Source organism: Podarcis gaigeae (assembly GCF_964106915.1).
Source record: "Podarcis gaigeae genome assembly, chromosome: 3".
In the NCBI taxonomy this organism is placed as follows: Eukaryota; Metazoa; Chordata; class Lepidosauria; order Squamata; family Lacertidae; genus Podarcis; species Podarcis gaigeae.
The window spans coordinates 60,934,619-60,961,408 of record NC_139680.1 but is presented as its reverse complement, the minus strand read 5'-3'; the positions used below and the strand labels follow the sequence as shown (position 1 = coordinate 60,961,408).

The window sequence follows — 26,790 nt, the reverse complement described above, 5'->3', positions numbered from 1 at the left end:
AGATCCTGGGAGCTTGCAAACAGGGGCCTACAGCTATTGGTAGAATATGGCTAACGGCACAATCCCATGCACATGTCTACTCAGAAGCAAGTTCTCCTGAGTTCACTGGAGCTTGTTTCCAGTAAGAAGGTGTGTGTGGCTGATTACTCTGTGGGAACACAGGATCTGAGGGGGAGGAGTTACATCTGAGTGGTGAGTAAGCAACCAGCAGCAGTCAAACTTAGCTCAGTGCAGATCCTGGGAGCTTGCAAACAGGGGGGGGGGGGTTAGGCCTCCCCCTTAATCTCCCCTGCTAGAGTTCTGTCTCTTGGTGAGCATAGGACCAGAGGCATGGAAGGTGAGGGAGCTGCTACAGTGACCTGTAACAGCTGTGCCATATTTGTCATTCTGCCAGAGAACAAGCAACAGTACACTTTGTAGCAAGTGCAAGCTGGCTGTCTTGCTGCAAGAGAAGGTGCAGTAACTTGAGGCCCACCTAGCCACACCTCAAGCAGCAGGACAGCATGCAGAGTTACTTGATAGAGCTGAGTTGACTGAGACTGAGCACCAAGATAGAAGGGGTGGCCCCAGCATGGAGAAAGATTGCCCATTGAAAGAGTCTAACCCCTGGAGGAATGTAGGGTGGTTACTAATACATTTAGACCAGAGCAGACAATACATATATATTGCCCAGTCCTATTTTCTGGTTTAAAAATGCCTGAGTTGGGTACAGAGTTGAGTCTGGCCCACTGCTTTCCCTTTGCCAACTATAGCAACCCCACTCACAATTTCACATGTTAAAGGGAATGTCTGATTAGTTTGTCCTAAGCCTATATGGTCTAACTTGTCCATTTTCAAAGTTACCCTTCACAATGCGCTTGAGTCATTGGAGGCCACTAGCAGAGACTTCCCCCAAACAGCTCAGTGATCGGGCAGGAATCTAATGAATAAGCTATCCTGGACCCTTGCAAATCAATACAAAACCCTGTATACATGCACATATTGCGCAGACACAAACTGTTCAGCTGCAACCCATCGCAGGTTACCAGTAGTCATTCACACAGAAAGTTAGACATACCTGGGGAGGGTGTAACATGTGTTGCTATCTTACTATGCGACTCACCTACTTGGAAGCAACTTCTTTGCAGGAATTTCACCATCTGTAAATCAGGTGTTGACAAGTGGTGCGGGGATGGGGAGGGCAAGGAAAGAAAGGGGGCTGGGTTTTGTCTGTCTTCTCTCGTTTTGTTTGTTTGCCAGGGATTCCTAGAACCTGGGCCCTGAAAACCATCAGGTCACACAGGAAAGAGTACATCTAAGAAAACGCGGGCAGCAGGTACCCTGCCAGCTCCTAACAGCCGCCTCAGGCATCGGCCCACAGACAGACGCCTATTAAGGGTTAGGGCAGAGGAAAGTGACTCCCTCGTGAAAGGAGGCGCTCGACTCTTCCTCCAAAGCGTCCCGTCTGCTCCACCTTCTCCGTGGAGGAGGGAACCACCCCGTCGTCGTGTGAGAGAAAACCGCTCAGCTGCTGCGACCTGCTGCGGTCCCTCAGGCCGGCCTGCGGCTCTACTCGCGCCTGTTTCTGCCCGGTTTGGCGCGGCACGCGGCCCCCTTCGCCCGGCGGCCATGTGACCACGCACACAGGCGCACACGCCGCCCGCTCTCGATGTGCGGCGCCGAAGCCCTTCCATGGTTCTCGGCTCTGGGGCTGCTGCTGCTGCGCCTGGCCGTCGTTGCCGCCCCTGCTGAGTCGGTGGCGTCAGGTGAGTCCCGGCATCGCGCTTTGAGCTTCCTCGCCTGTATCTGCCATTCTGTTCGCGCTCTTTCAAGGCTTCGTCTGCAATCTCGGCGAAGGTTGCGAGGTCAGCTGGCAGAATAATAACCATGGCGAGGAAAGTGTAGCTTTCTTCTTCAGAATCCTGTCCTGTGGGCTCTTTGTGGTCCGATGTTAAGGACTGAGCTATGTGCTGTTGCCTGGGGGGAGGTTTGATTCTGGGGGGTAGTTTGATTCGGTTCTGGAAGCTGCTTAAATGCCGCTGTTCCAGTTTGGAGCGGATAAACAAGAGTGCTTCTGAGCACATGCGGAGTATCTTCGTCACCGCACGGGTTACAAGTGCTGTGCAAGCCTTCAAAGCACAGGAGAGTCCTGGCGGGACAAAGAGCTCTGAGAGGAGTATCTTCTCTTCCGCTCCCTGCCCCCTTCTATTCCTCAAGGTTTCCTACATTCATGGAAGCCAACTCTTAGAGGCGGAGATCCCTTCTGCCCACAGTAAAATATTTGAGGGAGCCCCCCCAGTTGATGGGCATTGCCATTCAAATGGTATGTGTGCACTGCATCTTGTAGTTGATTATGTGGGGTGGGGCTTACCTGTCTCTCCCAGCCCCCAGAATTTTATTCAAGTTGGCACCCTTGCCCAGATTGCTTGATATATAAAAATAAGTACTGCCTGTTCTTTTAAAGTTAACAAGTTATTTTTATGCATGCCTACATAGAAGTAAGTCCCACTCGCTGTGGGTTAAAGCCTCAGCGCCTAGGACTTGCCGATTGAAAGGTCGCGGTTCGAATCCCTGCGGCGGGGTGCACTCCCGCTGCTCGGTCCCAGCGCCTGCCAACCTAGCAGTTCAAAAGCACCTCCGGGTGCAAGTAGATAAATAGGGACCGCTTACCAGCGGGAAGGTAAACGGCGTTTCCGTGTGCAGCTCTGGCTCGCCAGATGCAGCTTTGTCACGCTGGCCACGTGACCCAGAAGTGTCTCCGGACAGCGCTGGCTCCTGGCCTCTTAAGTGAGATGGGCGCACAACCCCAGAGTCTGTCAAGACTGGCCCATACGGGCAGGGGTACCTTTACCTTTACCTAAGTGTCAGGGGTCCCTTTACCCTTTTAAGTGTAAGTCTATTGGTTTGCAACTGGAATAGGTTTAAGTCCCAAGTATGCATGCCAAAGGCACAAATGCAGTAAAGTTTCTGTAGTTATTTGGAGTTGTAAAAACTATTGTTTTTAGTGTGTGTGTGTGTGTTTTGAATCCTCTCTCCTTACTGAATACTCTTTGGCACTCCCGCTGTCCTCTCTTGAAACCTCTCTTAAAATCTGTAAGAAATGCATCTGGCACCTTAATAGAAAATGCTGGGAAATATGGTTCCTGCGTTACTACACAGCACAGTGTGTCTCAGTGAAATGAAAATTATACATCATCTTTGCTGCTTTGGCTGCTAAGAGTCTAAATATTCATATTTTGCTATTCATATTGCAGTACAATGCATGCCTATTTTGTTGAAAGTCAGATTTTGAGGAAGCAGGGTCCATGGTCTGGCCTGTGTTTTACACAGAAAAGTAGGAGAGTGAGAGTGAGAGCTTTTCCATCCCTGAGCAAGAGATAGCATCACTTTTGCAGCACGAAATCATATGTAGAGGTGGTGATGTCCTTTTAAGTTGAGTACAAATAGTAGCAACTGGTGTGTTGAGGCAGCTCATGTGAATGAATTTACTTTATTACGGTCACAGACCAACATAAGCGGCAGCTCATATAATTCACACTTTTTTTGTTCAGTAGATGCGAAGGATACTGAGGACACAAATGCCATCTATACCAAAGGAGGGGAAAGTCTGAGCTCCACTAAAGGAGCAGCTTACCTGGCCTTTGTTAAATGGACGCGGGTGGTGCTTTGGTCTAAACCACTGAGCTTCTTGGGCTTGCTGATCGGAAGGTTGGTGGCTGAATCTGTGCGACGGAGTGAGCTCCCATTGCTCTGTCCCAGTTTGAAAGCATGCCAGTGCAAGTAGATAAATAAGTACCACTGCAGCCGGAAGGTAAATGGCGTTTCCGTGCATTCTGGTTTCCATCATGGTGTCCCATTGTGCCAGAAGTGGTTTAGTCATGCTGGCCACATGACACGGAAAGCTGTCTGTGGACAAACGCCGGCTCCCTTAGCCTGAAAGTGAGATTAACACTGCAACCCCATAGTTGCCTTTGACTGGACTTAACTGTCTAGGGCAGTGTTTCCCAACCTTTTTTGGGCAAAGGCACACTTGTTTCATGAAAAAAATCTCGAGGCACAGCACCATTAGAAAATGTTTAAAAAATTAACTCTGTGCCTATATTGACTATATATAAAGTAACTCTCTTTAATAGGCATCAAATAAACACAAAGAAAGTATTTTATAATTACTTTATTATGAAATAGTAAGTACCGTATTTTTAGGACGCTCCGTCCCATAGGACGCACCTACTTTTTTTGGGGGGGAAATAAAGGAATTTTTTTTTCCTTTATTTCCCCCCCCCCCAAAAAAAAACCAGGTCGGGGAACAGTGGGATGGCGGTGCTGCGCCTCCCCGCTGTCCCCCGAGCTTGTGGGGCTGGCCCATGTCTGCCTGGCGCGAGGGGCGCTCTGCTTCAGGGCGCCCCGCGTGTCGGGCGGCAGGCTACAGTCCGCAGCATGGGGAACCCTCTGTTTCAGGGCGCCCCACGCGCCCCCCGGGTGCGCAAGGCTTGCCAACACGAGCGCGGAGCACGGGGCGTCCTCCGAAGGGCGCCCCGTGCTCCGCGCTGCCAGCTGCCGCCCGCAAGCCTTGCGCTCTCGGGGGGGGGGGAGATCCCCGGGGCGCGTAAGGCTTGCCAACACGAGCGCGGAGCACGGGGCGTCCTCCGAAGGGCGCCCCGTGCTCCGCGCTGCCAGCTGCCGCCCGCAAGCCTTGCGCTCTTGGGGGCAGATCCCCAGGGTGCGCAAGGCTGGCCAACACCAGCACCGAGCACGGGGCGTCCTCCAAAGGGCGCGCAAGGCTTGCCGACACCAGCGCGGAGCACAGGGCGGCCGGCCTAAGCGAGCGGCGATGGGATGTGGGAGGGAGCTCGCTTGCCGCCCCGCGTGTGCTCGCCGCCGCCGCCCCGCCTCTCGCCGCCCGACTCGCCCGCCTCCCTCCCACGGCACACCAGGCAACGTCTCGCGGCACACTAGTGTGCCGCGGAACACCGGTTGGGAAACACTGGTCTAGGGGTCCTTCACCTTTTACCTTACGTTTGTGAAGAGAGACCATCATTGCATATGAAGTGTGGGTGCTATGCTTCTTTCCTGAGCAAAGTGATAGCAAGAGTCATTACATCACAATGCCAGGGACACATAGATTAGTTTACATGCTACAACTAACACCAGTCTAACATGGTCATAAAACTGAGGCAGTTTTGGTTGCAATCAGAATCCTGAATTGCCATCAGCCAGAATCCTTGGCAGCTGGACTTCCGGAGGCGGCGCGAACGGTAATGGCTGCCCTTTCCTAACCGGGAGAGGGAAGCTACGCTGGAAAAGGGTCGTCCGCTACGGCGAAGCGGAGACCCATTCTGGAAAACCGCAGGCAGCGGAAGCCTGCGGTCTCGGGACCCGGCGGGCGCCAGGAGCTACCCCCGAAACGCTGAGGGAACCCCGTAAGGGGCTCCGGATCGCAGAGGGGGTAGCGGCGCTGTGGGTCTATGCGCATTCAGCGGAGCGAAGCCGCGCTGCCGTTGCCGGTGAGCGCCGACCTTTCTTCCTTCAACACAAGATTCTAAAACGCAACAACCCGTGAGTAATTGAGGACTTTATTAAATTTCGGGACTAAAAATATTGAAAATAAGCTGAAAGCGGAGAGACGAGGAAAAGGAAGTCCGTCCTCCGCAGCCATTGACTTTTAAAGCAAAGAGCAGGAGGAGTGGAGGCATAGAGAGAACTTTTGACAGCTCAGATTGAGCACCCGCAGAAATTATTTTTCCCTTTAAAGACTGTAAGCAATTGATTTTTGGACTTTTATTAGGACTTATATACTCTCTTCTTTGTGGATTACAATTCTGTTTAAGAAGCCCAGGTGTCAGAACTGCCTGAGCAGTAGAACTGTCAGACTGCAAATTTGGATACATTCTATTTAAACTTTGAGACAGTCTGAGGGAGTTCAGAATGGTTACGTTCTTGCATTTTGGAACTCCAGTAAGCACAACTTGAAATATTGTGGCAAACCTAAAACCAACTCTGCTAAAACTACTTTTGTGAAGATCCCTAAGTATTGGTTCAGATTTCGTATGTGGAATGGACTCTTCTTCCTAGGACATTTTATGCTCCCCCTAGAGGATTGAGGATTTACAACAAAAACATTGTTTTACTTTCTATTTCCCGGCCCTCTGTTTGATTGCTACCACCTGGGCCATAGCTTTCCCATGGGAACAACTCAGCTTGACCTTGACTGCTAGATAACTTTGGAATGAGTGGCGCAAAAAGAAAGGGATTAAGAACCAGACAAACAACTCTGACAACCGTAACTGCAGCCTCACAAGCACGCAGATCATCTGTGCCCACTTTGCCCTCGGAGGAAAAAGCTACCTCCCTGTCACAGGCAGGGGAGGAAGAAACTGAGGATTTACAACTAGAAGAGATGGCCTCAGGAGGATCTGGTTCTGTATTAGAGAGAATTCTTGAGAAATTGGAGTCTTTGGACAGGAAAGTTGACCAACAAACTGCGAAAATTGACCTTAATACAGAAACTTTAAACAAATTATCTGGGCAAGTTGCACAGAATGCACAAGCAATCGGACAACTGAAGGAGGCTGCAGGTGAAAATCAGAAACTGGCCGAAGAGACCAGCCAAAGAGTGGGAGAGTTGGAAAAAGAAGTAAGGCCGCTCAGTAAGCAGGTTGGGGAACACCAGACCTACCTCTCTATGTTGGAACTTCGGAACAGGGAGATTAATTTAAGGATAAGATCGATACCAGAAGTGGAAGAAGGTAATCTAGCTGAGTTTCTGACCAAAGAATTCTCCAAGTTCTGGGGTCTAGAGGAGGAAGACTTTAAAATTGTGTCAGCCTTCAGACTTGGAAGACTCACAAAGAGAGAAAAGCCCAGAGACTGTTTGATTACGTTGAGATCAAAGGAGGAAAGGGACAAGATTTTGGGCCTGCACTACGGAAGCTCCCTGAACATTTCGGACAAAAGAATTGAGATTTTTAAGGACATTCCTAAACAGCTGTTGGATCTTAGATCTGAATATTTGGACTTAGTAAAACTGTTGAGAAGCAACTCAATCATCTTTAGGTGGGACTTTCCCCAAGGATTATCTTTTACCTTTAGAGGGAAGAAGATTAAAATTAGAACTTTGGAAGATAGGGATAAGTTTTTGACTGCCTACGGAGAGGACCTTCATAAAGGACTTGAACTACCCTCAGGGCCTGAACCACCACAGGTGCCTGTACCTCAGAACCCTGAAGACTTACAGAACAAAATACCATCCCAAGGAAACTAAACAGATCTATCCAGGATGTCTCTGCAACTTTTAAGTTGGAATATAAATGGCTGCAACAGTCCGGAAAAAAGGAAGAAAATCTTTCACATATTAAAAAAGGAGCAACTAGACATTACTTGTTTACAAGAAACACATGTGACTAGGCTCCACAGAAAAATATTGGTAAATAAAAGGTTAGGCCAAGAATTTATATCTTCGGACTCAGTTAAGAAGAGAGGAGTGGTGATATATGCAAAGGAGAGCCTCTCACCAAAATTTCTATTTAAAGATGAACATGGAAGAATTTTGGCAATTGAAATACAGCACCAAGGAGAGAAAATTTTGATATTAGGAATTTACGCTCCAAATGAAGGGAAATCAGAATTTTACAAGAAGTTGCATGAGATTATGCTGGATTATCTGGACTATGATAACATCATCATGATGGGAGATATGAATGGGATCGTTTCAACGAACATGGATAGGTCACAAAGCCAAAAGGTTACTAAAGAAGGCAGACTACCAAAGACCTTTTTTGAAATGACAGACAACATGGACTGGATTGATATATGGAGGACAAAGAACCCCTTAGGGAAAGAAGGAACATTTTTCTCTGAAGCCCAACTGACTTGGACAAGAATTGACCAAATATGGATTTCTAGAGGTCTGGCTCCTAAGGTGAAGAAAGTGGAAATCTGCCCAAAGACCTGCTCCGATCATAACGCGTTGAAAATGGACATGACATTATTACCAACCGGCTCCTTTAGATGGAAGATGAATGACAACTTGTTTAGAGATCAGGAGATTATCAAGAAGGCCAAAAAAACAATAAAGGACTATTTTGAGATAAATTTGAACACTGCTGTGGAAAAAAGAACAATCTGGGACGCAAGCAAAGCTGTGATGAGAGGGTTCTTGATACAACAGAACGCCATAAAGAAAAGACTACAAAATGAGAAAAAGGACAAGATTTTGGGGAAAATTAAAGAGTTAGAGAAGAAACTAAGAGTAAACCCGAAGTCACAGCCGATTTTGAGAGAAATTAAACTTCATCAGGCACAATATTCTAAACTGATAAATCAGGAAATAGAATGGAAGATTAAATCAATGAAACAAAAAACATTTGAATCGGCTAATAAATGTGGGAAACTGCTGGCTTGGCAGTTGAAGAAGAGACAAAAGCTGAACATAGTAACAAATTTGGAAATAGAAGGAAGGAATATTCAGAACCCGGTGGAAATTAGAAAATGTTTCCAGAAATATTTTAAGAAATTATACACTCAAGGGCCACAAAATGAGGAAGAGATTGCAAAATTTTTGGAGAAAAATGGACTTAAAAAACTATCACAAGAAAATAGATCACTCCTGAATAGTAAAATAACACGATTAGAGATAGAACAGGCCATTCAGAATATGAAGTTGGGCAAGTCTCCAGGGCCAGATGGCTTGACCTCCAAGTACTATAAGACATTAAGTGACTATTTGATTCAACCACTGATGGAGGTCAGCAATGAAATTATGGAGGGAAAGAAGGCGCCTGAATCGTGGAAGGAAGCTTTCATCACATTGATACCAAAATCAGAAACTGAAAAGACACAACTTAAGAACTACCGTCCCATTTCCCTTTTAAATGTGGATTACAAAATATTCGCTGACGTTTTGGCAGGAAGACTCAAAAGAGTTTTAAATGAGATAATTCATAAAGACCAGGCAGGCTTTCTCCCAGGAAGACATTTATTTGCTAATACAAGGAACATTATTGACATTTTGGAACTTTTGCAAACAAATATTAACACTAAAGCAGTTCTAATTTTTATAGACGCGGAGAAGGCCTTCGATAACATTTCTTGGAAATTTATGAAGGGGAATTTAAAAGAAATGGGAGTGGGGCGGGGTTTTGAAAATGGGATTGACGCGATTTATTCAGAACAAAAGGCAAAACTGATAGTTAACAATGTGGTTACAGAAGAGTTTAAGATTGAAAAAGGGACACGACAAGGCTGCCCGATTTCCCCCTTGCTGTTTATTTCTGTCCTGGAGGTGCTCTTGAACTTGATTAGAGGGGACCGGTTGGTGCAAGGGATTCAGATCGGAGCGAAACAATATAAACTTAAAGCTTTTGCAGATGACCTTGTTTTGACATTGCAAGAGCCAGAATCTAGTACAAAAAGAGTGTTACAATTGATTCAGGACTTTGGTCGGGTAGCGGGCTTTAAACTAAACAAACAGAAAACTAAGGTGTTGGGAAAAAACTTGACAGATGCAGAGTCAGAACGGTTTCAGAGAGAAACAGAACTAACTGTGGTTAAAAAAGTAAAGTACCTAGGGGTAAACATAACAGCAAAAAATCTGAGTCTATTTAAGGATAATTATGAAAAATGTTGGTCTGAAATTAAGAGAGACTTGGACAGTTGGTCAAAACTGAAGCTTTCTTTGTTAGGCCGAATTGCTGCTATTAAGATGAATGTATTGCCTAAGATGTTGTTTTTGTTTCAAACATTGCAAATTGTGGATAAGACGGAGTGCTTCAGGAAGTGGCAGAGAGATATTTCTAAATTTGTCTGGCAGGGCAAAAAGCCCAGAATTAAGTTTAAGATATTAACTGATGCGAAAGAAAGAGGGGGCTTTGCCCTGCCAGACTTAAGGTTGTACTACGAAGCCGCAGCTTTCTGCTGGCTAAAAGACTGGCTACTTCTAGAGGACACTGATGTGTTAGATTTAGAAGGTTTTAACAATGCATTTGGCTGGCATGCATACTTATGGTATGACAAAGTTAAGATCAATAAGGCCTTTAAGAACCATATTGTCAGGAAAGCAGTGTTTAATGTCTGGACAAAATACAAAGACCTATTGGAAAATAAAACTCCAAGATGGCTATCACCTCTGGAGGCTAAGGCCCGAAAAAGACCCAATATGGAGGCCAAATGGCCGAAATATTGGGAAATAATAGAGAAAGAGGGCAACAATTGGAAATTGCAGAGTTTGGAAAAAATGAAAGACAAAGTGCGAGACTGGTTACATTACGCTCAGATTCAAGAAATTTTTAAAAAGGATAAAAAGTTAGGATTCCAGGTGGAGAAATCGAAGTTGGAAACAGAATTGTTAGAACCTAAGACTAAAGTACTCTCAAGAATGTATAACTTGCTGTTGAAATGGAATACACAAGATGAAATGGTTAAGTCGGCCATGATAAAGTGGGCACAGGATATTGGGCATAATATTATGTTTGAGGATTGGGAAAGGTTGTGGACCACGGGGATGAACTTCACGGCATGTAATGCTCTGAAGGAAAATGTAATGAAAATGATATATAGGTGGTACATGACCCCAGTTAAACTAGCCAAAATATGCCATGTGCCAGACAATAAATGTTGGAAATGCAAGGAAAATGAAGGAACATTCTTTCACCTCTGGTGGACTTGTCCCAGGGTGAAGGTCTTCTGGGAAATGATATATAATGAGCTGAAAAAGGTATTTAAGTATACCTTCCTTAAGAAACCAGAGGCCTTCCTCCTGGGCATTGTCGGCCAGATGGTGCCAAGGAAGGACCGAACATTCTTTTTGTACGCAACAGCAGCAGCAAGGATACTTATCGCCAAGAAGTGGAAAACTCAAGATCTACCCACTCTGGAAGAATGGCAGATGCAGCTGATGGACTATATGCAACTGGCTGAGATGACTGGCAGAATTCGAGACCTGGGAGAAGAGAGGGTTGAAGAAGATTGGAGGAAATTTAAGACTTATTTACAAAAATATTGTGATTTGGTGGAAAGTTAAGTAGGATGTTTGATCATAAATAATTGGCCACCACAAAATCGGATCGAAATGGGATGTAAAGTGAGATTAAGAGAAATTAATTTACAGAGGATTATATTTAAATAAGTGGTTATAAAATTTGCAAATTAGATGATAAATTGCTGGGAAAAATTTATGATGATGAAAATGGCAGCGGGAGATGTGAGGAAGTCCAAAGAAGTCATGAAACTCTGTTGAGATAAAAGAAAGGTTGTTTATCTTTGTACTTTATTTTGTAAAAACCCCTAATAAAAATTTATTAAAAAAAAAAACAGAATCCTTGGCAGCTGCCTTTGCAGACAGGGAAAACTGGCCAACGTTTAAAACTTGTTGGCCTGTCCATCCAGATGATCAGCTTTTCAAAATGCACATTGACAAATGGTGGCATCCTTATTGTCCACACATGTTAACTTGTTTGTTTTTCCCAACAGCATTGCGTTGTACTTTGCCCAGCCCTAGGAATGTTCATTTTGTCTCCAGAAACCTGAAGAATGTCTTACACTGGTTGCCTCCAGAAGGGATTCCTGAGGACAAATTAATTTATAGTGTGAAGTATTTAGTGTATGTTTTGCTGTTGATTTTTCTGTACTACCAATACTAGTTTGTGGGTTTGTTTTTTTAATGGTGCTTTAAATGTGCAACATGCTTCATCGTGCTTTCTTTTGCAGCAGTAACCTCAAGGTTGAAGTTGAAGCTGGCGTAGCTTCACTCAGTAGACCGGCTCCTTTAAAATATAAACAGATCTTGGATTCTGGCAAGACAGTGATCAACAGGAGTCCCTAGCATCTCTGTCTGTCTCCCCCACATGCCCTCTCCTTGCTAGCACCTAAAAGGGAAAAAATCACGAGTGGTTCTTGATATTACATGAATTATTGAACGTAAGCATAGCAGTAAGAGGCATGGGATACATTGCACATCTTCAGTATGATAATCCAAAATTAATCACTGGACATTGTAGGGAAACACCCAAGCAACTTTGGTCTGATATGTATGAGCAATTGAATCATAGATTCATAGAGTTGGAAGGGACAACAAGGGTCATCCAGTCCAACCCCCGGCAATGCAGGAATCTTTCACTCAACATGGTGCTCAAACACACGACCCTGAGATTAAGAGCCTCGTGCTCTACCGGCTGAGCTGCCTTACTTTGATTGTTAAACATTTTAACTTGCATTGATTAAATTATATATATATTGTTTCAATTCTTGCAAGCCACTGCAAGGGCACTGCTTGAAAGTGCCTTATAAATTGAATGAATAGTTCATACTGTCATAATCACTTCAGCACATAGTTAAACTACAGAATTCACTCCCACAAGAAGTAGCGATGGCCACGAACTCAGGTGGATGTTTTTAAAGATTAGACAAATTGCTATAGGATAAGGCTACCAATTGTTAGTAGCCATGATCATAGAATGAGTACTGACCTTTTCTCTTTCTATTGACTATTTAAAATTCAGATATGGCACAGCTAGATGGATTAAGGATGCAGAATGCAGAAATATCAGTCAGACCTGGTGTGATCTCTCACGTGGAACAAGTGACCATAAGGGGCTATATCATGCCAGAGTAAAAGCTTTTCTGAATGGAAGTTGTTCCAGCTGGACAGAATCTCCTCGGTTTAATCCATTAACAGACAGTAAGGAAACACCTAAGGAATGCTATGTGTTCATAATAGTATTGAAAGTTTCCAGAGGGCAGATTACCAGTCAGAACTCATGTTGTGCAACAGACTCCACTAAAATGCTTGCGATAAAATTTGATGTGATGGTTGCTTAAGCAGGCACTAGTTTAAACATGGCTTGAAAACTGCATTTATTATTCTTTCTATATAGCAAAGTGATTAGGGCTTTGATCACAGAGATCCTGTGTCAACACTGGATTTGAATCACATGATTCATTGAATCACATGTCATTTGCATGAACAGCCTGCTTGCCCAACTTCTTTGAGGTTCACACTGGACTTATTATTAATTGCATAAAAGCAGGGGCAAACTAGGCTTTATTTAATCCAGCTCAAAGACCCAATTTGGCACCCTCCTCACACGCATTTGCGTACACACACACACAGAGGCTGGGAGCCTAAGTGGTGCCCCTCTGGAGACTTCACCTGGGGCAACCTGTCCCCAGCTATGGCACTGCATGAAAGCAACTAGCACACACATTTTTGCTGTGTGAGTGGTGTAAAGTCTGGGGGGTGGGAGTTTAACTCTTTCTCTTCCATTACACTCCCAACAAAAATCACTTCGCCAAAGCTGTTATTTGCATTTCAGGGGAGCTGTCTTGCTCATGCTTTTTAGCTTATATTGAAGTTGGACTGATTGGCTGCTTTTAATATTATTGGGTGGAATGTGTTCCTAAAGCATAATTTGTATTGTGACTGTATTTTGGATTTTTCATGTTTGTAAACTAGCTTAAGGCTTTTGCCTTTAAAGGCAGCCTAAAAGTATTTTGTTTTTATTTATTTATTTTAAAAAGTTCAAGGGAGTTAATAAGAGTTTGTAATTCACCACAGCTCACCCTGCTATTATGAAAAGTGTGATACCCTGTTGGGCTGTTGATTCTGGGTGCCATGAAAGGGCAATAAATTAAACAATTTATCGTAAGGTTGAAGGGGAAAGAGGCGCTTATGGAGTTTTGTGCCTCGGTTGCTAAAATAACTTCACCAGCTTTTGAGTGTTACAAATCAAGGCTTGGGCAGGGATGGTGGAGCAGGGAGGGGCCCCATTCGCTGCTCTGCAACCACAATCAAAACAAAACAAAAGACTGATGAGGGAATATTATCACAGTTGGCTATAGTTGTTTTCTTGTCACTATGCACACTCTAATATATACTTGCTTTTCTTTTCCAGCTAAAATCGATCCACCCGCATTTGCCTTGTCTTCTGCTGAAAAATCTATTTCAGTGATTGTGGCTGCACCTAAGACATGGAGCAGAAACTCCAGAAATGAGCCTAATTATCTGCATGAAATATATCCCATCCTACAATATAACGTATCTGTATTCAACACTAAAAAAAAGACACAGGTAAAACTTGATTAGAAAGGGGTATTAAGCAATTTAAATTGGTCTGGATTAATTGGAGATGGTCATGTTATTAGGATGTTGAGAAGGGGCAGTTGTCTGCTTTGCAGATATGTATGTGGATGGAAGATGAAGGACAGTTCTTGGGAGCACAGCATAATGGGGAGTGTGAGCAATGAGGGTGAAAATAACATGGTGCTTAGTCATGTAAATGACTTCCCCCTGATAATGATGACAGAAAACCACTACACGCGCAAGACAGTTGTGGGAGGTTGCAAATCTGGAGCAGAAGATTATATGTGGGGAAGGGATATTTAATGCCCTCCACCTTTAAAACCTTCCCCTCACCCAAACTGCTTTTTGTCCCAACAAGAGGAAGAGCCAGGAACTAGCTGTGGCAAAGAAAGAAATGCCAACCTGGGAACCCAGGGCTTGGTGCCATGTCCAAACAAGTGTCTGTGATCTCATCTCAGTTACCTGAACTATGTGATGACTGTGGTGGCTGGGAAGAAAGTGAAGATGTGGGGTCAAAGAAAGCCAGCAGTAGAGACCAAAATTGAAAGCTAAGAAAGGAGAGAGATCCTGTTCTTTGGCTGTCATCTCTATCCTGATGGCACTGTGTTTTTTAGCTAGCTCACTTAATCTCAAAATATAGGCCTGCTTTCTCCTTATATGTAGGATTAAGGCAGGGGTTGGCAACCTAAGGCCCATGGGCCACAAACAGCCCATGGACCCCCATCGCCTGCTTGGGGACCCCTGCCGCCCGCTCAGTTGGCTCCCATGCACCGTGCTAAACCGGCATGGAGCAGAGCGGGGACTGCCTTCCGTGATGCTGGCTGGCTTCCCATTGTCTGCAGGAAGCTCCTGCAGCCAATGGGAAGCTGCGCACACCTCCTCTGCGCCAGAAGGAGCTCTGGAAATAGCGTTTGCACATGTGTATGCGCATGTGCAGTCCAGCCCACCACGGCGTCTGTGGAACCGTGAACTGGCCCAAGCCACAAAACTTTGCCGACCCCTGGATTAAGGTATAACACATGTGTATGTGCATGTGCAGTCCAGCCCACCACGGCGTCTATGGGACCATGAACTGGCCCAAGCCACAAAACTTTGCTGACCTCTGGATTAAGGTATAACAATTTGAACGGAGATGCACATTTTTCTCCACTCTCTGGTGGTTGGTTCATAGATGAAACCATAGGTAGAATGTTCCTGTGTTTCTGTGATTCTCCAATATATTGTTGTATAGTTAAGATCTGAAGTGTGACCATGCCTCCTTTTCCCCTAGTGGATGTTCTGTATTAAAAGCAACAGACTTGATGTGTTCCATTTAGAGTCGAATACAGTGTACTGTGTCACAGTGCAGGTATATATTACTCCACTCCTGTTCAGTGGACTCTCCAAAGATTGCATTGCTACGTTGAAAGGTAAGCAAAGAACTATAAAACACATCTCCAATACAGGATGCAAATTTGTTGCTTTAATATCAAATAGTTCTAAAAATAGATAAAAGTGGTTGAGAAATCCTTTTTTGTACAAGTCATGACAAGATCCTCTTGGCTTTACAAAGGTATATAACCTTGTTTCTTAGTGAAGCTTCTTTCTAAATCAGTGTTTCCCAACCTTGTGCCTCCAGATGTTTTTGGCCTACAACTCCCATCATCCCTGACCACTGGTCTTGCTAGCTAGGGATGATGGGAGTTGTAGGCCAAAAACATCTGGAGGCACAAGGTTGGGAAACACTGTTCTAAATAACAGTCAGCTGAGGACAAACCATATCTCCAGGCAACCTTAATTGCTGGATCTGTGCCTTAACAATAGGCTAAGAGCTATTACCTTCTCCCTTGAAATTCTAATAGATCATTAAAGAGTCCATGGATCTATAGAGACACCCAGCCACTCAAATGAGGCAAAGGATCATCCAAACCTGTCCAACTGGTGAACCACAGTGAACGATCACCTAGATTAGTGCAAAGCAAGTGTTGGAACTGCAGGAGTGGGCCTGATGTGGGGGAAGGGGGGGGAATCACTGCTCTGAAGCATAGATCATGCCCAGGTAGCAACTGCTGCCACCCCCATTGCAAGAATTTCCAAAGGAACAATACTGTATCATTCTCACTGAGCATTCTTTTACAAGAACGCTATAGGACTACCACAGGCCATCAAACCACTTCAGGTAGTGGCAATGTGTGTGGGATTCCTTTTTAAGAAAAACCATCCATAGCCATTTCTATAATGTAAGACACAAAAAAGTCATGGAATATCCCTCTCCCCCACATGCACAGTGGATAAATGAGCCTGCAAAAGTATGAAAGGGAGGATATTTGACCAGTTTTTTCCCCAAACCCCAGAAAGCCACTGCTAGTAAGCCTTGACAATACTGAGCTGGATGAGCCACTTGTCTGATTTGGTATAAGGCAGCTTCCTTGGTTCATATATGTTCCACGTTCATAGAGTTTTCCTTGGTTTATAAAAGTACTCTTTTCAATGTCAGAAGACCTGGAAGCACCTCTGCCATCTTTCTCTTTCTTATATGATGATAAGGGGGAAACCTGCAGGCAGTATCCTCATCCAGCCCCAACCCACCCCCAAAAAACTGCTAAGGCAGAGATCTTGCAGTGTTCTGTCCAATTACTGCAAAGGCGCCAGGAGGTCACATAATGGCTTGCTTTGAATTGTGTCACCCTGACTAGCTTGTCCTTTAGGTTTTGCTTTTCCCACCCTGATTTACAATGACTCTCCAATGTTCTGTCACCATCACCACAACATTTCTGGCTATTGGCCTGCTTAGGGGAAGCATCTTTGAGCCGTGTTCATTTCCCCATCCATTCCCTCTCAACCTGTAAATTACCCGCAATAGCCTAGTGCTCCATCCTCCAAAAAATTACTGGTCTCCACTTTCCACTCTTCAGTGAAGGAAAATCAAAAGTTATATATTGCCTGCTGCACCCATTTCAGGTTAGAGTTGCAGAAATAGGCCCTCTTTTTACTGCTTGCCATTTTCAGCACTGCCGTATTAAGTGGCTGCCTTTGGTTCCATTCGATTCTGAAGAGCATAATTTTGAATCTTTTATTAGAAACCAGCAAGTCAGCCCTTTTTAGTCCCTGTTAGCAATCTGTGTATCCCTAATAATTGGGGGAAATTAGGCAAAGAAGAATCTGCTGGCAAGGACCTCAATAACTTGCTAGGGAAGAACAGCCTAAATATAGAGTTTAAAAGAACCCAGCCCAGCTGCTCTACGAGTAAAAAGTTACAGAGTACATGTATTTTACCGCATACATACGACTTTTGAAAGGGATAATATTTCCAAATGCTGTATTATAAGTGAACAAATTGGGAGAAAGAATGGTGTCAAAGTGCTTTTATTGAAGTTACTGGAAACATTTCTTCCTTTCTGGCTGGCTTTCATAATTTTCACTGTTCAAAAATTTTACAATAATTTATAATACTAAAATTGTTGAAATCTCAACCACTTGTAAAATACTGTTGAGTTGTGGCATGTATTTTTTAATGTTTTGTATTAATAATTGATAACGTTTTTATTATTGTCTTCTTTTTTAATGGAGCCTATTTAGACTTCCATTTCCAATTACCAGTAATAAATGCTGATGACTGCTGTATATTTGGAAAAATGAACAGCATCTAATGCACATATTTCTCCACAGATTCGGCTTTCAAGGAGACTGCGACAATCTTACTCGGATATATTTTGCCTGTCCTTCTAACAGTCCTTATTATTTTGGCGTCATGCTGTTGTGTATATAGGTACATTCATATCACAAAGCAAAAGTACCCTACAAACTTGGTAAGGGTTCTTTATTATCCCTGTAGTATGTAATGTATCACATGGTTAAGGCCCAGTCCATACACTTGAAAACTCCCTGTGTGAAAATATTTATTAATCAATATTAATCAACCAAAGGCCTGGTTGAAGAGGAACATTTTAGCCTGGGGCTCGGTTACTTGGATTGGGGTCGAGAAACTGGGGCAAAGAGTTGGAACCCACCTCCCCCCATCATCTTGCCCCCAGTCCATATTGAGGGCGGGGGCTGCAACTGCTTTTTCCCAAAGCCCAAGACGTTCCCCATGTTATTGCTACATCATATTTAGTATGAAGCCATATTAATTAGTCTGGGTTCTTTTCCAAGACATAAAAGAAAAGGCAAATGCTGGCTACCCCCGATTGGTTGTGGCTCTCAGACATAGGGCTGCTGAGAGCCTTTTTAAGTGGAGATGTCAGAGCCTAAACTAGTACTTTGTATAAGCAAGGTAAGTGCTATGCTACTGAGCTGTGGCCCTTCCCCTATGACACTCTTGATCTCAGGGTCGTGGGTTCGAGCCCCACATTGGACAAAACGATTCCTGCATCGTAGAGGGTAGGACTAGATGACCTTTGGTGTACCTTCCAACTCTACAATTCTATTATATTATTATTCACCCACCCACCCAATGTGTGTGTGTGCTGCATTTTCTTATTTCACCTAATAGGCCAATGTTTAGTAGTCTTCCACAAACTTGCTGATAAGCATCAAACAGAAAATTATTCTGAAGAATCTTTGCCTTAAGCAAGGACTAAAGTATTCTCGGGCAAAAAGTACTGAGAAGCCAGCAGCAAGGCTATATGTGCACATAAAGATGCATTAAAAAAAGAAATCAATGACCACAAATTATGAATGGATGAATTAATTGCTGAGAAAAATAAGAAATTAAGAAATGTAGAAGCACTGAACTGGATCTCCGCTGTCCCCAGCTATTCCAGCCCTTGGAATTTGCAACACATTCATCCAGCAAACTACCTGGCTTTAGTGTCCGCCATTTAAAATGCACTACAATCTTCTTTACTTAAACATTTTTCCAACTTGCAGCCAAGCATAGGAACCAATCCGTTCAATTAAAAATCTACAAATGTAATTCCTTGCTTTTTGTCTACAAAAGAGGATAAAAGTAATGGGCCCTGACAATTGTTTTCCTTTTAATTGTTTTCCTTGTTGAACATAATTGGAAGACTACTGCCACTATTTATACATTATATTAGAAGGATGGCCCTGTGGGGAAGGGCTGCAACTTGGTGGCAGAGTATGTGCAAAGGGTCTCAGATTTGATCCCTGTTATCTCCAGGTAGCGATGGGAAAGGCTACCATCTGAAAACCTGGAGAGCAACTACTTGTCAGTATAAACAATACTGAGCTGATGGCATCAGTGGTCTGTCTCAGCAAAAGGCAGCTTCCTAACATTCCTAGCTATTGTTTGTGCAGCAAAATAATAATAATGATATAGATCAGTTCTTTTTTGGGGGGACACAGGGGTATGCATACCCCTAAACATTTTGTGAATCTAAGTTTGGCCTCATTGAGGGGCAGTATTTCAATAGGAGTAGGAAAATGAGAGTACCCCTAAACATTTTTTTAGAAAGAAAGCACTGATATAGTCTTGACTTGTTCCAGAAGTTGGTTGAAAGGAAAGGAAAGGCAGTATATGCAATACTCCCCAATCTGCAGAATAGTTGCAGTGCGAAAGTGCATAAATTTTATACATAGACCTAATCCAGCTAACATTCAGAACTAAATTCAAGTAAAAGCAGTGAGACATTGAGAGCAATCCAATGCACACACCCTTATGCCATGCTGAAGGGAGAACATAATATTAGCTGGAAGTGCCCTTCCACCCAGCTCTCCTGGCAGAGCCATTCACCACTGTTCTCCCCTTGCCACCTACCAAACAGTTGCCAGCAACAGGCCCAGAAATAGAGTGTTCCAGGTGTGGAGAGGCAGTGGGGCTGAACTAGGCCAGAATTCATTGATTCTGAGCTTGTCTGGATGGGAAGTATTCAGACGAGTTCAACTTGAAATGCTAATGTATAGACAAATGTAGAAGACTGCCCATGGGATAATCAGATCTCTACAACCCGCATGCACATTAACACAGTGGTGTGTGTACAGCCTTAATAAGTAATTAACTTTAGCTGGGTTGGGGTTTTAACTTAAAAGTAGAGACTGCAATTAACGGATCTCTCAGTTTTCTTTTTTAAATTATAACTTGCTTTTTTTTCCTCCCCAGGTTTTGAAGCATAGTGACAAATGTGAGAAAGGCAATTTGCTTCCTTCTGAAAAAACTGTGATTAACTTCATTACTATTAATATCACTGAAGAGCAGAAGACCTCTCTGGAGGACACTCGTTTACTAGGCAGTGCCCACAGCAGAGATGGATGTTGTGATGGAAACAGTGTTGAGGGAAAAGCTTCAGAAGTGCAACTAGCACAACAGGATTCTCAAGACGCTTGCCTAAATGAGGAAGTTATGTTTGAAAATGAGCAAGATGAGAACAAGCTACCCATGATGAAGCTTGTATCTCAAAGGGCTTCAGGTGAGAAGCATGAGGATGAAGTTGTGGTCTATGAATTTGACTTGAGGGCTGAAGATACAACTCTGGTTCAAGAGAAGCTGAGCTTAAAAGCTGGTATTTGCGCACTAGAGGGACTGCTTCACAAACTGCAAAAAGTACCTCCAGATTTAATAACTGATGGAACAGAACAGGCCTACTGTCCCCAGTTTGGTGTGGGAGCTCCAGGTACCCGTTCAGGAGAGCAACCAAGAGAGACCCTTTTGAATAAGATGGGCTCTGGACATAATGGCCTCCAAGCTTCTTCACAAAATTTGGTTCCCAATAAACCAGGCCAAACTTTTTGTCCTCAATGCAGTGTGGTGGCTGATACTTGTTTGGCACATAATCAAAAAGAGTCCTTCTTCAATGAGAAAAGAGCTACACTTGAAAAACCACAAACATTTGCAAACGTAGTGACGAGAAGTGCAACATCAAAGCATCAAACATGGGCCACCCAGGACCAGGAGGCAGCAAAGAAAGCAAAAGTGGAAGATGAGCAGAGCATAATAATAGATTGGGACCCCCATACTGGGATACTTAATATACCCTTGTCTAATTTAATAAGTGATGAAATACTTGAGAATGAAAAGTATGAAGATTCTCTGGAGGAGGGACTTCTGTCCAGAGTTTATGAGAGACGGTGCCCTGCTGAGCTGTTAGAGAGAGATGAAGAAAGGTATCTCCTGCACCTTAAAGAACAATGGGGACTGCATATACAAATGCAAACCTAACTTTCTTTCCCGTCATGATTTAATTGATTACTAAGTAGAATTATTTTAACAGTTAAGATTAATTGCTTGCAGTATGAAGCTGGTGACCATCAAACCATCAATGACTATCAAAGGCCATTGGTTTTAATTATAGCTGAACTCCAACAAAGTATTCTGCTTTTATTCATTCAGTAGTCGTGCACCAATGCATGTATTTGTTGAGAATTGCATTGATTCAAACAAAAATATCTTTAAACAAAAAACCAACACCATACGATAAGGGCATAGAGTACATGCTTGTCAATTTCAGTACTAACTTTAGATGGAAAACACTTGCTAGACTTTGAAAAGAAATTGATTTTCAGAAAACCAGTCAGCTTTGAGATGATCTGTTTGCCTCAAATATGACATTGTCCTAGGGTAGTGGGGTAGTAGCTAGAGGTGAACCAAGTGATAGTGTCAGTTAGATGTAAATCAGCAAATAAAAATATTGGGGGCAGGCATTACTTGGCAGAGAGCAACTAACAGCCCCTGGGAGATACAACATTGTAATGGATCTGCCTGTGACTACCAGACATGACTGCTATATGCCATCTCCAGGATCAAAAGCAGCATACTTCTAAATACTAGTTTCAGTGAAACAAATGGAGAGGGTGGCTTGTCCTGTTTGCGGTCTTCCATTGGCATCTGGTTGGCCCCACTGTCTCTGATCCTTTGGTCTGATCTAGCAGGATTCTTGTAGCTTGGCTCTCACTCTCCTCTGCTTTTTGGCTACTGCATTCGTGCAATACCACACATTGTGACTAGTGTATGCTGGGAATAGCACATATAGGAAATAAAGGGGGAAACCCCATAGGCCTGTTATGTCTCAAGTATGTGAAAATACACCTCCAGTCTTTGGAAACAGAAGTCTATTAAGCCTTTATAAGAAATGGGAGGTTAGCCGTGATCAGTTAATAGACAGAAAAAGCAGAGAACTTCAGCAAATGAAAATAGTATTTTGTCATTTTTGCCCCATGCCTTTTGCATGCAGTATAGCTCTGAAACAATTAATCGTGTAAAATATATCACTTTTCCATTTTTGCATCAACACAGTATGAGTAAATCAATGTTGACACTTTCAACATCCTGGAGGAAGTCACCTCTATTAGCCTAAAGCATTCTGATCACCTTAAAGTAATCAGGCCTGACACTTTCATCCAACCTGAGGAATTGGCAGCAGTTGGAACCTCTCCATAGGAAAGCATAGTTGCATCCAATATTTTGAACAATTTTGAATAATCAATTACATGGACAATTCAAGCTAATAGAAGAATTCACTAGCTTGAGTTTGAGAGTTTGGTTCCAGCATGTTGGTAAATTACATGTAATTGGCTGTGTGAACACAGTCAAATGCAATGTCACACATGTAAGAAGAATGAATGCATATTGTACATGCTGCTGGCTTTTGAAATTATATTGTTGGCATTTAGTGTTAGTGCCATAGCTTTACCTTTTCCTATTTGTGTTTTAAAGATAACAGCTGAACAGGAGCATCTTGTATGAACAAACAGATGTGTCTGAGGCACGTCTGGCAAAGCTACTTAAAACTTCTCCAAGCACTCAAACACTTCTCTACTCAGCTTTCGCAAATGTGAATTGTAAGGTTATGAAGGAAAAATAATGTGGGACCTAAGAAAGCCAGCTCATACATACATGTACACCACTTGCTTTCTTTGTCATTTGATGGCTCAAGTTAATCCATGAAAAGGTGTCTGATGTGACACAGCAGTTCTCATAGTGACTCGTTTCCACTAGTCACCTTTTGGTGCTGTATTCATCAAGTGATGGTTGTGTATGTGGTGCCAAGGTTTAGGGAAAGCTATCTAGAGGCATGAAGGTGAAATTATCTGTTAATATTCAGTATTAAATTCTGGAGATCTGGAACCTCATACCTAGGGCCAAATGCAGCTCCAGTGGCCTCTCTAGGCCTTGGGACTTTCTCCCGCCAACCCAGCTCTGCTTTGCACCCTCCTTGAGTGTTTTTGGCTGGCTGGCATGTTCCCATGGATTCTGATAATGCTTCTTGCTGGCCTTAATGGAGGATAGGGTGAGTGTGTTGGTAAAACCTTCAGAGGCCTACTGGACAAAGGGTGCTTATACTGTAAATCTAAAAACTGAAGAAAGTTACTGCTTCACAGTCTTATAAAGCAGAGACAGGGGCAGGGTAGACTTCAGTCCTCTCACCATCTACAGCCACCCCTCCCTCCTGCTAGCCTTGCACCTGCTGAGCCTCTTGCCATTAGGCAAGCCTTCCGCTAATTAACCTGTGGTCTTTTAAACTGTTAGGAGTATTGTTTTTATTATTATGGTATGCATTTTTGTGTTTTTATATTGTCAACCGCATCTTTGGATGAAGGTCTGTATAGAAGTTTAATAAATGATGATGATGATATAATAATAAGCACCAAGACATTCAAGAAATTTGTGGTAAAAAGGAAACGTTGTTTTGAAAATTGTTTACATCCATGGCTAGCTTTGATACCATTTAATTATAACAATTTTCTGATTAGTCATATGAGCATCTGCAAATGCCAACATTATTAAAGGAACACAGGAAAGGGAAGGAGTATTTGATATGGGAGCGTGGGAAAACGATATCTCTTTCAAATACTGTACTTCATCAGCTCCAGATAATGTGCCAAGAATTTTGAGCTGTGTTTCTTGATACACTCATGATTCAAAAGTCACATAATTTTTATGCTGCCAGATCCCCAGAGCTTTGTCTATTATTATGATACAATTCTTAGTAAGTTAGTAGTTTCTTTTAAAACTGCCCTTTTTCTTTTATTATGTTTGTGAGCTGCTTTGGGAGGTCTATATAGGGCTGTGTCTGTGTGTGTGTGCGCGCGTGCGCGTTAAGTACTGTATTGGGGTAAAAAAACACCTGTCAGCTCAGTTACTTAATGCTTAGTTCATAAGAAATACAGAAGACAGGGCTCAAAGATACTAGAACTGAATCAACTTGACTGTACTTCTCTGCATTGGATTACTCCCATAAGGTTTGCTGCATTATTCCCAAAGTTCAAACACAATGGTACATCGTCTCCAGTCTCCTTGTTCACAGAACCTATGAAAACATTGTAGCTAAAGTTTTATCCAGACCGTAAAAGCATGATCCAAGTGCATTTTGTTCTTTACCCAACATTCCAGATGGCACCAACCCAACACCATTTGCACTGTGTCCAGTTCTCACGTAGTGGAAGAGAGCATCTTACACAGGTTACAGATTCTTGCTAATGGGGAGATGGCACATTTGCTGCTTTATAAGAGGAGAGGTGTGCCATGAAATGGTGAGGCATTGGTTGGGACATACAAGCTGCTAGTTATGTTTTGCTTTGCAGGTCTATATGAACACTTCTGTGCTTCGCTTATTAAGGGGGAAAGGGCCCATCCAGCAAATTTAGAACAGAAGTATAATAACTATTTGGCAACAAGAAGTATAATAAGATGTCATTGTATTTTGTACAGGAGATTGTATTCACTTGTTCATCATTGGCATCTACAGGCAGTTTCCAGTAGGCACCTGAGACACTCAGGAAACCGCCACGCACACGACAACCTCTTTAGAGACAAACAGTGGTAGCCACAGAAATGGAATAACATGTCCTCAGCAAGCACATATTGTGGTTTCTTTGCTGGTAAAGTGAGATGCCTCTGTACTGCAGAAGTACTGCCTGGAGAGAATATGGCTGGAGGACTTCCTGAATGACCCTCACTAATGTTAGGAAGCAGGCAATTTGCATGCAAGCCTGCAACTCTCACATGCAATCCTGGCACTGTATTATTTGGGGATAATACAGACACCAGAGATAATAAGCACATTTATTATATCAAGAGTGGAATGAGCTTACTAAAGACATTCAACAGAATCTGCATACAGGACACCAATAACAGGCTAAATATTAAAAACCTTAAGATTTAATTCTTAAAGCATGCATGGGAACGCATAGGAAAACTAGAATGCAGTAAAAGTGGTGAGGGGAAAGGTGTGAGAAAGAGCTTGTTCACATTTGAGCATTATTTAGCTTTTAACCTGCTTTCCCCTCATTTGGATTAGAATGGAGTAGGCCATATCCATACATACTATTTGAATTTGTATTTGAGAGCCATTTCCATCTTTCCCATTCATACCACTAGACATCCCCTTTATTCCCCCCCCCCCCCGACTTCTAATTTGTTGGTTTTATTATGCCAGTTGTGTACTGGCAGGGCATGGGCACAGATAGCTGTGAAAATTTCCTGTCCAAGAAATTTGGACATTGCACTCAGGCAATTGTAAATTTGCTTGCGCAGTTTTCTGGTTTTGTGCAAATCTGAGAGATCAAAAGAAGAAAAATATTCCTCTGTTCAGGAGTGCAGCTGAAATAGTTACAAATACAAATGGAAAAGAAGTGGTACTTGGGGAAATAGGTAAGGTAAAGGTAAAGGACCCCTGGATGGTTAAGTCCAGTCAAAGGCAATTATGGGGTGCGGTGCTCATCTCACTTCAGGCTGAGGGAACTGGCATTTGTCAACAGACAGCTTTCCGGGTCATGTGGCCAGCAGGACTAAACCACTTCTGGTGCAACGGAACACTGTGATGGAAGCCAGAGCACACGGAAATGCCGTTTACCTTCCCACTGCAGTGGTACCTATTTATCTATTTGCACTGATGTGCTTTTCAACTGCTAGGTTGGCAGAAGCTGGGACAGAACAACGGGAGCTCACCCCGTCGCAAGGATTCAAACTGCCAGCCCAAAAGGCTCAGTGGTTTACACTACAGCACCACCCGCTCCCTACTTGGGGAAGTAGTGGGTATGGAAAGGAGAGTACAGTGGTACCTCTAGTTGTGAACTTAATTCGTTCCAGAGGTTCGTTCTTAACCTGAAATTGTTCTTAACTAGAGGCGTGCTTTCGCTAATAGGGCCTCTTGCTGCCACTGTGCCGCTGTCACACGATTTCGGTTCTCATCCTGGGGCAAAGTTCTCAACTTGAGGTAACTCTTCCAGGTTAGCAGTGTTTGTAACCTGAGGCATTTGTAACTCGGGGTACCACTGTAATTGCAGTAGACCACATATTTGGAAGAATTTGTTTTATGTAATGGACAAATGGAAAATGGGAAGACCTTTTAATTTTTCCTCTTCTCTTTTATCTTTTTTAGTTTATTTATTTATTTAGTTTCCCTTTGTTTTCTCTTTCTATGTTTTTGTTTTTATTTAGATTAGTTTATTTTATCTTATTGTATTATGAACATTTTTAAATAAAATCTTATTTAAAAAAAGAAAAGGAAAGAGAGTAGCAATAGATCACAGTAACAAATCATTTGCAACCCCAAGCAGAGCAGTTTGGAGCCCAATTTTTGAGATTTGAGAATGAGACAGCCACACATGGAAGAGCAAAGAGAAAACATGGAATAGGTCTTCAAAAAAAAAAAAAAAGGTACCTCATCAGGTTGATTGGGAAAGGGAAGAGAGAATGATAGTTTGGCTAGCTGATGGGCCTGAGCAAGAGTTTAATGTGTTTCCTTTTTCTGTGAGGCTGGGGCTTGGTAGAGCTGAAAGTACTTCAGCAGCAGAAATTAATACAGAGAGGAAAAGAAGAACAGGAAGGGGGGAGTCCACCAGATATGTTCTTGTGAGGA

At 43.2% G+C, this 26,790-nt stretch overlaps 1 protein-coding gene and 1 long non-coding RNA gene across 2 annotated transcripts; one reads left to right on the top strand and one right to left on the bottom strand.

Annotated features, from left to right (window-relative positions):
• Positions 1-23,571, top strand: LOC310841110 (interleukin-20 receptor subunit alpha-like). The gene is made up of 7 exons (XM_083731673.1): positions 1-1,745; positions 11,446-11,575; positions 12,474-12,652; positions 13,866-14,041; positions 15,324-15,462; positions 17,702-17,841; positions 20,094-23,571. Exons 1-7 carry the CDS (start codon positions 1,649-1,651, stop codon positions 21,147-21,149), a joined length of 1,917 nt encoding a protein of 638 aa, XP_083587799.1. The 5' UTR covers positions 1-1,648; the 3' UTR covers positions 21,150-23,571.
• LOC310841139 lies at positions 2,477-5,107 on the bottom strand. The gene is made up of 3 exons (XR_014562373.1): positions 4,965-5,107; positions 2,825-3,964; positions 2,477-2,491 (listed from the first exon to the last, which is right to left on the bottom strand). It is a non-coding gene; the product is annotated as an uncharacterized lncRNA (long non-coding RNA).
• Positions 23,572-26,790: the final 3,219 nt, after the last annotated feature.

What these genes read in the sequence shown, in the direction of transcription:
- LOC310841110 (XM_083731673.1), top strand. Translation starts at nt 1,649, where the DNA reads ATGTGCGGCGCCGAAGCCCTTCCATGGTTCTCGGCTCTGGGGCTGCTG. An exon ending in TATAGTGTGAAGTATTTAGT is followed by an intron (nt 11,576 to 12,473) that starts GTATGTTTTGCT and finishes TTTAAAATTCAG; the next exon opens with ATATGGCACAGCTAGATGGA. An exon ending in AAAAGTACCCTACAAACTTG is followed by an intron (nt 17,842 to 20,093) that starts GTAAGGGTTCTT and finishes TTTCCTCCCCAG; the next exon opens with GTTTTGAAGCATAGTGACAA.